This window comes from Corythoichthys intestinalis, chromosome 9 (assembly GCF_030265065.1).
Source record: "Corythoichthys intestinalis isolate RoL2023-P3 chromosome 9, ASM3026506v1, whole genome shotgun sequence".
NCBI classification, from domain to species: domain Eukaryota; kingdom Metazoa; phylum Chordata; class Actinopteri; order Syngnathiformes; family Syngnathidae; genus Corythoichthys; species Corythoichthys intestinalis.
In genome coordinates this window covers 39,849,213-39,861,539 of record NC_080403.1, presented here as the reverse complement: position 1 = coordinate 39,861,539, position 12,327 = coordinate 39,849,213, and the positions used below count along the sequence as shown (strand labels likewise).

The following is a 12,327-nucleotide window of genomic DNA, read 5'->3' as shown; positions in this document are numbered from 1 at the left end:
TCTCTGCGTTGGGAAATAACATAAGGTGTTAAGAAAAAGATCAATTGCTACCTTGCTTCCCCATATTGCTTCCCATGATATTTCTAATCGAAGGGAGAGGGATTGTAAGGCTTTAGCCAATTAAAAAAAGGCTCCAGAGACTGCCAAAATTCACTCTACTCATTTTACGCTGCCTTTTATCTCTCTATATAGGTAAAACGGCGCCATTACAGATTGAGCGCGACAATGCGTGAGTGGGTCGTGCAGTGCATGCATTAATTGCGTTAAATATTTTAACGTGATACATTTTTAAAAAAATTAATTACTGCCGTTATCGGGATAAATTTGATAACCCTACCTTAAGCCTAAACTAAAGACTCTGGATGAGTGTAACATATTATGTCTGTAACGTTAAATACAATTAGAAAACGATTTAATTAAAAAATATATATATATTATAAAAGGCATGGCCGGGACATCTCTAATCACGATACATCACCATTTCGATATTTTGTCACACCCCTAGTACAGTATGTATATTTTTTAAAGACTTCTTAGTGAATAGTGAAGTGTCACAATTTAAAATTCCTTGTTCCCATCCTCAAGGGTTTTATGATTATTACTTAATAAAGGTTAACAGGGAAAATTCATGTTCAACTTGGTTATTGTTGTTTTGTTATCAATAAGAGTGCTTACACAACATAACGTATGCGAACATACTGTACATGCTATTACATCAAAATGGTTCGTATCGACTATGTACAAGTTCTACACGGTATTAGATTTTATAGAATCACCTGTCCAACTATGGGTTTCTTGCAGGCTCCACAGACGCCTTTAGCCACTGTCTGGACTCCGAGTCTGTTCAGGTCAGATTGCAGGCTCCCCAGCATGTTGTCCAGTTTATTGGCTTGCTTTGGTGGTCCAGTCGGAGATGTCTTTCCCTGTGACTGGATCTGACAGAGATGTAGAGGTTTAGTATGAGAGGAAAAAGGCAACAAATAGACTCACCTTTTTTTTTTTTTTTTTTAAAATTCTCGGCCACGGTCAAATACTGAAGTTCAGTACCAAGCACATCTCCTACTACAGGCTGACAGTTGCCCTCTACTGGCTAATTTGTCACCTACAGGCAACACAGGCACCAATAAGACCATGTGCTGTGCGCGGAAGCTCTCTATTGACAAATTCCTAACCTACAGAAGGCTGACCTCTATTGTTTAACTCCTAACTTGAATTTTGTAATTAATTAAACAGGCCTGAAACAAAAAATAAAATAAAAATCAATGTGATGATCGATAGATACTGGCCCGTGCTACATAGCTACCTAGTTTCAAGACAATTGGTTCACAAATGATGGAGGAGCACAACTTCAAAATTGGTGTCCACAAGAACAACATCTCTAAGGCTCAATTATACAGTGGTACCTCGACATACGATCGCTTCGACATCCGATGTAAAATTTGACTCGCCGTTTGTTTCTACATCCGACGACATGCTCCAAATACGACGATTTGTGACAGCGCCGCAGTTTCTTTGTTTTCCCGCAAGACAGACACACAGATTTTCTTGTGAGAGAACTCAACACGGGTTCCAAGAAGGTTAGTGCAGGTGATAAAAAAGGAAAAAGGTGACGCTTACCATGTAAATGAAGATGGAGAAGATGAAATATGAGCTTGGTGTGTGCATCTGTGAAGTGGTATTGCACTATCATTGTAGTAACATCGCCAAAGAAATCGCCAGCTTAGTCAGGTTTTTAATCATTTATTTTAGAACTTGTGCAACACAACACGCCTGCTGTCAGCCACAGTTGACGCCAACAACAAAACATTGAAAGAAAAAGTAAAATTTCCTATTGCACCTTTCTCACTCTGTCACATCAGCCACGCGGTGTACTCAGGAACAGCACGCAAAACACATCCACCACATTAGAACCCAATTCGTTACATATATTCCAGGAATTATTATTTTATTATTCTGATTTTGATTTAGAATTTATGTTGCTATGTGTAATTGCCATTTGTAATGGCACCAGCAGTATTTACCGTATTGGCCCGAATATAAGACTGTGTTTTTTGCATTGAAATAAGACTGAAAAAGTGGGAGTCATCTTATATTCGGGGTCTAGACATTATACCCATTCACGACGCTAGATGGCGCCAGATATCAATTAAGCGAATGCTGAACTTGAGGAGTAATGTTCTGTCATGATAGATCTCAGCTACTCTCCAGTTTAACCAGTTTGCATTATTTTATTGCAATGTTTTTCCTTATTCAGATTTGTTTCAAGACTACAGTTACAGTTAGACCTCACTTTGATGGTTAATGCAGTTATTGCAATGTTGTTGTTTTATCACAATAGATTGGTTTATTTACTTTTCAAAAACCAGAATCCATTCATTTACGAATGTGATTGCCCTTTAGTTTATATGAGGGCTGCAGCTATCGATTATTTTAGTGGTCGATTAATCGATGAACTAGTTAGTTCGAATAATTCGATAAGGAACAGAAAAAATTTAAAATACCTGAGCTGAGCCTCAAACGGTATAAAAAAATTAATAAATAAGGATCTAAGTACAACTAAAGAACAATTGGCTAACTTGCATAACGCAAGTCCGCTAGCTTAAATGCTATAAAATGCAAACTTTTTTTTTTCCTTTAATTGTTCAGGCAATACACCTATAAACTAAATTACGAATGCATTAAAAAACATTCGCTCAAACAAAAACTTAGCTTACGTTGGTCTTAGCAGGGAGCTGCTGGATTCATTTATGTGAAATGAGGCAGACCTTTGGGCAGTGTATCCCCCCTAATCAATAAAACAAAATGCAAACACTTTTAAAATAAACCATTACAATGCCACTTTAAACGAATACTCGAAGCAACAAAATTTAATTTGAATATTTTTTTCTAATCCGAGTACTCGAGTTAATCGATTAATTGTTGCAGCACTAGTTTAAATATTTAAATGTTCAGATATTAAGATTTGAATGAGGCAAAATAACATGCTTTTTCTCTCAAATATACTGTTATAATCATTTGTTTCAGATGTACTGCTATTATTTTCTGTATAAAAATTAATTTTGTATTCATAAAGTCTTTTTTCAAACTTGAGTCTTGAAAAAGAGGGCGTCGTCTTATAATCAGGGCCGTTTTATGTATATTCTGGCCAATACGGCATTAAGGATTTGGTGTAGGTTTTTGGGCTGTGGAACCAATTAATGGAATTATAATGTATTGTTATGGGAAAATCCTGCTCAACATACGACCATTTTGATTTACAAACAAGGTCCTGGAACGAATCAACTTCATATGTAGAGGTACCACTGTATACTCATGATGTGTCTAGTTGTTGGTCCAGCACAGAGTACTGCAAGTATGAACACAGCTTAATGCTGTATGTGTTCACCCTGCGTTTTTAGCATCAGACCAAGTTGCCCGGTAAAGATGATATTTCTAGTCACAACCTGATAGGAGAGCATTTCAAATGCATTGTGTCATGAAACTTGAACTTTCAACAAAGCAGAGTTACATGTGCTCCAGTATTTAATAGGTATTATTCTTAGTGGCCGAGATATCTAAAATATTAAAAAGCTTTAAGAGTTTCCTGGTGAGTGTGCACATCAATTATTACTTCTCAAAGTAAAAGTAAAAGTGATTTCTGTGTCTTTATTCCATGGATTGTTCTTGTTTAGGCTCTAGTTAACTAACTGGGGCTGGGATGATATTGTTGGAACGGGACCAATTAAACCATGGAGCAATCACACCAGAGTTGGTTTGAACCAAACCAAAGTTACACAACCTCAGTCTATCATTAGCAATCCTCTTGAAAACTTTGCATTTACAATACCTACCTTTTGGATTTGCAATTTCACAATCAAAAACATGACGTTTTGTTTAGTGTGTGGCATTGTTTGAAACAAGCTATTACAGCTAAAAACTTTTAAAATACACCTTTCAAAGGGTCATGAATGATGATACACTGCTATACTATTCTCTGAGCTATGGCACCAGTTAATGGGTGTCCAGTGGGAAAAGGCTATAAGTGTAGTGGTAAATGTGCTGTCATATGGCAGATAAGGTTTCAGCTGCAATGCAAGCTAACCATTCCTGCATATGGCCAGGGGGCATGACGTACAACCTGCCTTAATCTCTTAAACTCCACTCAGAACTCAAATTTCTGGGCACTGTCAGACATCAGAATTAGAAAAAGGGTCTCACTATCTCTAGCCTGGATGTCAGCACCACTCATAACCTGGACTGACTGGGTTTCAGCCGATGCTGAAAGAGGTGATCTGTTTTCAGTTTGCTGCCAAAAGCAGACCTAAGGCCTATACAGCCCTGTGACTGCCATAAATACAGTAGGTATGAACTGCAGGTTCAAGTTGCAATCGTCAAACTAATTAGACATGGCTCTAGTGGTTGTCACCAAAGGTCACCAAATGGAGAGATTTTAAAGTGAAAAATAACGAGTAAGGTGAAGAGATGTGATCCATGCCTGCATAGGTGGGAAGAGGGCGTCATACTCAGTCTGACAGGACACTGATACAAAGACCTTGGGAGGCGGAGGTGGTGTGATAGGTTTGGGTGGGGGGCTTGGTGATGGAGGAGGCTGTACAGGGGGCGGCGTGGGCTCCCTTGGGGGAGGAGTAGGCTCCTTTGGAGGTGGTGGGGTAGGTTCCCGAGGTGGGGGAGGTGTTGGAGGGGGTGGCGGTAGTGGTAGTGGCGGTGGTGTCTGTTTCACTGGGGGTAGCTTTTTGGGGGCTGGAGGGGACTTCAAAGGGGAGAGGACTTTTCTTTGGGGGACAGGAGACTCAGGAGGGATGATTATCTAGAGGAGGAGTTAGAAAGTAAAAGGCAAAGAAGAGCAAATGAAGTAAAGCACATTGGGAGAGAAGACGAAGAAATGGTAGAAAATAGAATTGACAAAGTAAAACCTGGCTACTGCGTTAAACGATGCAAAACATTTTACATCTACTTCTTAGATAATTCATAAAACTAAATCTGAATTTAACATTTGAACTGGATGTTATACTGCTAAAAATCTCTGATGTCTACCTTATCCACAGCCCTTTCTTCACGGATTCGTTGTGGGTTTGACATGACAATGACTCCTTCCGTCAGCCAGTCATCTGGCTGTTGTTTGCGACGGCGTTCCACGCGGCCAATTCCCAGTTTACCCTGCAGCTCCTCAATGAGCCGATCTTGTGAATTACTCTTATTCACTATAACTGGTCCCATTTTACGGCGCACAGCTCCATCCTTGTACATTGGATGCACATTGGAGGTATCTTTTGTCCGACGTATAACAGACTTGAGCTGGAGAGGAGATGATAGTGCAGGTTGTGCCAAATTCCATTTTGCGTTAAACACAGGAAGAATAACACTGCCAAAATGCTCTGCATTTGCACCACACAAACCCATATCCAATTGAATTTCTTGCAGCAGAAAATAAAATCACTCTCTTCTGTCAATGCAACTCAAAGCCATTTGCTGTACGTAAGTGAGGCATGGCATGCCAGAGACTCATCCATCACAAAGCGCTTGCAAATCAGCCAGCACGAGCCAAAGCCAGGTTAAGGATCAAAATAGAAAAATATGTACAGTATTTTACCTAAAGTGGGGAAAATAAATATTTAGTCAACCAACAATTGTGCAAGTTCTCCTACTTAAAAAGATTTGAGAGGCCTGTAATTGTCAACATGGGTTAACCTCAACCATGAGAGACAGAATGTAAAAAAAAATAGAAAATCACATTGTTTGATTTTTAAAGAATTTATTTCCAAATGATAGTGGAAAATAAGTATTTGGTCACCTACAAACAAGCAACATTTCTGGCTGTCAAAGAGGTCTAACTTCTTCTAACGAGGCTCCACTCGTTACCTGTATTAATGGCACCTGTTTTAACTCATTATCGATATAAAAGACACCTGTCCACAACCTCAGTCAGTCACACTCCAAACTCCACTATGGCCAAGACCAAAGAGTTGTCGAAGGACACCAGAGACAAAATTGTAGACCTGCACCAGGCCGGGAAGACTGAATCTGAAATAGGTAAAGCGCTTGGTGTACAGAAATCAATTGTGGGAGCAAATATTAGAAAATGGAATACATACAAGACCACTGATAATCTCCCTCGATCTGGGGCTCCATGCAAGATCTCACCCCGTGGCGTCAAAATGATGACAAAAACGGTGATTAAAAATCCCAGAACCACACAGGGGGACCAAGTGAATGACCTACAAAGAGCTGGGACCACAATAACAAAGTAGCACAATGTGCCGCCAGGGACTCAAATACTCCACTGCCAGACGTGTCCCCCTGCTGAAGAAAGTACACGTCCAGGACCGTCCGTGGTTCGCTAGAGAGCATTTGGATGATCCAGAAGAGGACTGGAAGAATGTGTTATGGTCAGATGAAACCAAAATAGAACTTTTTGGTAGAAACACAGGTTCTCGTGTTTGGAGGAGAAAGAATACTGTCCGAAGAGCACCATACCCACTGTGAAGCATGGGGGTGGAAACATCATGCTTTGGGGCTGTTTTTCTGCAAAGGGACCAGGACGACTGATCTGTGTAAAGGAAAGAATGAATGGGGCCATGTATCGAGAGATTTTGAGTGAAAATCTCCTTCCATCAGCAAGGGCATTGAAGATGAGACGTGGCTGGGTCTTTCAGCATGACAATGATCCCAAACACAAACCCAGGGCAACAAAGGAGTGGCTTTGTAAGAAGCATTTCAAGGTCCTGGAGTGGCCTAGCCAGTCTCCAGATCTCAACAACATAGAAAATCTGTGGAGGGAGTTGAAAGTCTGTGTTGCCCAACGACAGCCACAAAACATCTCTGCTCTACAGGAGAACTGCATGGAGAATTGAGCCAAAATACCAGCAACAGTGTGTGAAAAGCTTGTGAAGAGTTACAGAAAACATTTGACCTCTGTTATTGCCAACAAAGGGTACATAACAAAGTATTGAGATGAACTTTTGGTATTGACCAAATACTTATTTTCCACTCTAATTTGGAAATAAATTCTTTAAAAATAAATCAATGTGATTTTCAGTTTTTTTTTTCCACATTCTGTCTCTCATGGTTGAGGTTTACCCATGTCGACAATTACAGGCCTCTAATTTTTTCAAGTGAGAGAACTTGCACAATTAGTGGTTGATTAAATACTTATTTGCCCCACTGTATACCGAATAGATAGTGTTTGCACAGAAAAGTAGTCCGGCAAAAGTGTAACTCTTGATGATTGCATCATTGCTGATTGCACAAACATCCCAGGCGCGGCCCAATGACGACCATAATTCTTGACTCAGGCAAGTAGGGGCATGCAGTCATCCTATTAGCAATTCTTTCGACATCAGCCTCAAGAAACTTCCACAAAGAAACCAATCCCTTAAGAAGCTTTAGCAATTCTTATGCAAAGACACTCCATGCATCACATCACACTGACTATGTTCAAACAGACTTTTCCACAGCTTGAGTAAAATTGGAGGAACTTCTCTCCCAAAATAAGCTGTTTGAGATATTTTCTGCTTTTACACTGACTTCATACTATCTTATTTTGGGAGTTGATTTGATGTGTCTCCTACTTGGCCAGAAGCAGATATACGCTCGATGGCAGATGGCTGCAGTGTAGGCAGATCCAGCGTTGCATCTGGTGTCCCTGGGCAGGTGGAGGGGGTGAAACACTCATCAATCCAACTGGCTTCAGTCATGGGTGTCAGGGTACCCTCTCGGCTCACGTCTGGGTACATGCCATCCTCTTCATCCCATGGTCTGTTCTCATCCCCAGTCATATAAGAAGTAGGTGGATGGCTCTCATCTAATTGAGTTAATTCAGGTGCTAAAAGTTTATCTAAGGCATTCTCCAGTACAGGCTCCCGACATGGCCATGTTAAGTCCATTATTTCACTTTGCTGATTTTTGATAGGAGGCGAAGACGGGCTAGTTGATTGTATAGCGGCAGGAGTAACTGGTGACTCTCTAGGACTAGTACTAGTTGCTGCGACCATGTAGGTTTTTTTCATGACTACAGTAGGACTCTTTGGGGCTGGATTTTCACTTTTTCGAACTGGAGCTGGACTTGAAATTTTTGCACGTACTGGTTGTGCAATCATAGAGACTGGCTCTGGACTACAACTTTTTGAGGCAGTTTCTGAACTAGTGACACTGTGGACAGTCACATCACTTTCTAGCTTTGGAACTGGACTTGCGAGTCTTGGGATTAACACCGGACTCTTAGGAACACTACTTGAAACTTGACCTGATAGTTTTGGAACGGTTAATGGGCTAGCAGACAATGGTTCTGCAGTTGTTGGTGTTACAGGACATTCATTCTTTTCAAGTATATCTAAGCCAGGTTCAAGTGCTGGGTTGCCATCTTTAGAAATGGGGCTCGGGCTCTGAGTTAGACTAGGCTGTTTGGACAAACTAGGTGGACTTGAGTTGGACTCTTCTACTAAACAGAGATTATGAGTAGCAGTGTCAGAACTAGAATTATTTGAATCGTCTTCCTGTGAACTTGAGGCTTTATTATTAGAGACTTCAGTGACTGATTGACTGATTGTGCTAATAACGTCAGTTTGAACGGGTTCCTTTTGAACACTAGAAACACTGAAGCTCTCAAAATGAGAGATCTCTGAAGTGACAATGCTACAACCTTCTTTTTTGGATGTTGTCAACATAACAGTGGAATTAGTAGGAGAAGTAGGGGTCGAACAACCGTCTTCATCTATGTGGAGTTCCAGGGGATGAGGGGTACAGGAGGGTGTAGTGTAACTAGATAATGGATCAAGATCCACAGATGAGTCAATATGGGTAATTGATGGAGTATCATGGGTGACAATAGGTGAACCAGCAGCATAGGGGGGGTCTACGACTTCCTGTTTCAATGACAGTTGAGAGCCAGACTACCAGTAACACACACATACATATAAACAAAGACATAGACAGTGATAGAGAAAAGAGAAACATATGAAGAAAAATGCATTGAGATGCAAGGAATGGAAGGTGAAGTCTTATAAACAGAAGTAAAACAGGGTTAACATAGACTCCACCATCAGTTGATAAAACAACTTCCACAGACTTTGCGCCATGCCTTCCTGTAGGGCGCCGACCCATAGAGTGTTGAGGTGGCTTTGACTATTCACTGTGATAAACTCAAATACCCGCTGCGTTCTAACGCCAGATTTAGGTGGAAATAGGACAAAGGTATTACTGCATACAAGCAGGCAGGAAGGTCTCAAGAGTGATTTGGTCAAGGTTTCAAGGTAATTATTATATTTGTCGCACCGTGCATGCACTTTAAAATGTGAATACAATGAAATTAATGGAAAAAAATTGCCTAACTTTAGCTTGAAATATTTACGTAAAATGAATTAAAACTGTCCTTTTTTTTTTGTTCTTTTAACCAAAAGTCTAGAATGTTTTACGTTCATATCTACAGAAATTCTGCGATTTAAGCAATTATTTGCAAGAAGTTTCAACTTAAAAACCTCTTTGTTCCGTGACGGCTGCCATTTTGGATTAAACAATAACGTAATTTTGGCTTGGAATATTTATGTGAAATGAACGATTACTGCCCGTTTTTTGCTTTTAACCAAGAATCTAGACTGTTTTACGTTCATATCTATAGAAATTCCGCGATTTAAGCATTTATTTGCAATAATCTACTTAAAAAGCTCTTTGTTTCGTGACGGCCGCCATGTTGGATTAAACAATACCGTAAATTTGACTCGAAATATTTACGTAAAAGACTGATAACTGCCTGTTTTTTGCTTTTAACCAAGAATCTAGACTGTTTTTTGTTCATATCAATAGAATGTCTGTGATTTAAGCATTTATTTACTAGAGTCTTGTACTTGAAAAGCTCTTTGTTTCGTGATGGCCGCCATGTTGGATTAAACAATACCGTAACTTTGGCTTGAAATATTTACCTAAAATGAACGATAACTGCCCGTTTTTTGCTTTTTAACCAAGAATCTAGACTGTTTTATGTTCATGTCTATAGAAATTCTGTGATTTAAGCATTTATTTACAATAGTCTTGTACTTGAAAAGCTCTTTGTTTTGTGACAGCCGCCATGTTAGATTAAACAATACCGTAACTTTGGCTTGAAATATTTACGTACAATGAATGATAAATGCCCGATTTTTGCTTTTAACCAATAATATACACTGTTTTTTGTTCACATCTATGGAAATTTTGTGATTTAAGCATTTATTTACAAGAATATTCAACTTAAAAATCTATTTGTTTTGTGACGGCCGCCATGTTGGATTTTGTATCTCTACACAATAGCAATAGAAATCAACCTAAATAAATTGAGATTACATATAGAAAAAAGCAAATTTTGCTTTTGTTGAGCAAAAACTTATATGATATGTTAAATATTGCTATTGATTCTGAATACATAGGTGATTATCTCTGCATTTGGTGATTTTTCTGCATTCAGCATAAAATTTTAGAATTTTATACCAATTTTAAGTTTTGTTATACTTGTATAAAAAAAGAATCGGGATTTTATTCGGGAACGATTTTGAATTTTTTTATATCGCTGCTCATGGAGACTCATACATGCCTAAGGGAGGTCTCTGTCTAGGTTATAGGTCGCTAGCGGCTTCGGATTTGAAAATAATTTAATTTTAGGTTTGTGACCCGTCAACTGATAGTGAAGTCTATGGCGTTGAAATAAGGAAGTCTCTTAGGATTTCTTGGGTCTCTTAGGAAAGAGGAACAGAATTTTCTATTTTTACTCAAAGCAATTAGACTCAGATATACTGTACTGTATCTATGCATTTTCAGACTTTTCAAATGAGTGTCCATTAATATGGGTGCAGTGAATTGTATTTTCAATCTGTAGACAAACAGAAAGTTCTTAAAAAAAAAACATTGTATATAACGATAATATTTTTTAAAAATCTGAAATTCTTACATTGCTTTGCACTTTAAAATCCGACAAGGAGGCCATCAGTTCATCGAGCTCTCGTGTAGCAGAGGAGGCAGACATTCGTGCTTGTTGCTGTGCTTGTGTTTCCTCTTGCCCATCCGACACCACCAAGGGAGCAGGACTAAAAGACGAAGGGTTCAAATTTTAACTTGTCAAAACAATACTTCATTTTATAACAGATGAATCTCACATACATAAGTGAGGGTACAGAGCTCTCCAGCTCATCCAAGAGGCTCTCTACACTTGGTCGTACATCTTCTATTCCTCGGACCGTGACACTGCGCTTTTCCAACGCAGGTGGCGAGACCTGGGGTGGAATGGACACTCCATTCTCCTGAGTACTGTGGACCACAATGCTGGCAGGGAGGGGTGGAGCTGCCTCCTCTATTCATAAAACAAAGGCATTAGTATGGAAATAACTCATTTTACAACATGACACCATGTAATAGCCGAACCTTCAGTAGGGAAGGCGGGTGTGCTTTGCTGCACAGAGTTGAGTTCCAGCAGCAGGCGGTCCAGCTCTGACAGGTTACTGCCAAAGGACTGGTTAAATGCAGGTGAAGACTCACTACTCTTATGCTTATTCGGAAAACTGCATAAAAAGCAGAAACATTCGACATGTATTAATGAACAGAGAAAGAAAAATACATTTTGGGTCTAATGGTCAGAATATCATTATTATTAGTTCTAGTTTACACATCACATGTTTCTTGTGGTTATGTTTGGTCCTCAATAGGATGTTCTACCTGTATACATGGTCCTCTTCTCCAGGTGCTTGAAGTGGACTGCTACGATCTCTTGACTAAGGAGAGGAAGTCACATGTTTATTAGTTCATTGTCCGAGGTCCATTAAATGAAAGTTCATCTTGATTATTATATGTCCAACAGTATTTACATCTGTTTCCTGTCCTCCATTGAGGGTTTTCTCAGTCGGAATGGATAGGCCTTGGGGTGAAAAGGAGATATCTTGCTGGTTATGACCCCCAACAGGAAGAGAGTAGGCCGTCTCATCAGATAGGAAGAGTGGTCGTTTTGAAATGTGAGATGTTGTGGACTCAAGGTCCGCCAACAATGCATCTAAGGAAATACAGAAAAAAGACTTTACATTACATTACATATGTTGATTTGGTAAATACAACAAAATACTGTTTTTCAGTCAGTGTGTCCATCTAGAGTTTTGCTCGTACAAAACTAAATACAGTCAATTTTAATTATTCTTACATTCAACTACAACATTCGTGAAAATTCTAGTACCATAATTTTTGGACAATAAGGCGCACCTGACTATAAGCCGCCAACCAACAAATTTGACACGGAAACAGCATTTGTTCATAGATAAGCCGCACTTGACTCTAAACCGCAGCTATCCTCACTGTATTATGGGATATTGACACCAAAAG

At 39.5% G+C, this 12,327-nt stretch overlaps 1 protein-coding gene across 3 annotated transcripts in view; it reads right to left on the bottom strand.

Moving 5' to 3' along the window:
* LOC130921440 (paxillin-like) overlaps positions 1-12,327 on the bottom strand; it is a 97,731-nt gene that overhangs the window by 14,428 nt on the left and 70,976 nt on the right. Inside the window, exons 2-8 of one of the 3 annotated variants that reach the window (XR_009064353.1) lie at positions 11,823-12,004; positions 11,674-11,729; positions 11,383-11,519; positions 11,122-11,311; positions 10,913-11,048; positions 5,035-8,888; positions 943-4,807 (exon numbers count right to left, since the gene is read on the bottom strand). Coding sequence is in view for 2 of the 3 variants with exons in the window: in XM_057845327.1 (XP_057701310.1) it covers positions 7,536-8,888; positions 10,913-11,048; positions 11,122-11,311; positions 11,383-11,519; positions 11,674-11,729; positions 11,823-12,004 (2,054 nt within the window). In the remaining variant the exon portion in view is untranslated. The other 2 variants (XM_057845328.1, XM_057845327.1) reach the window with 2 other exon arrangements.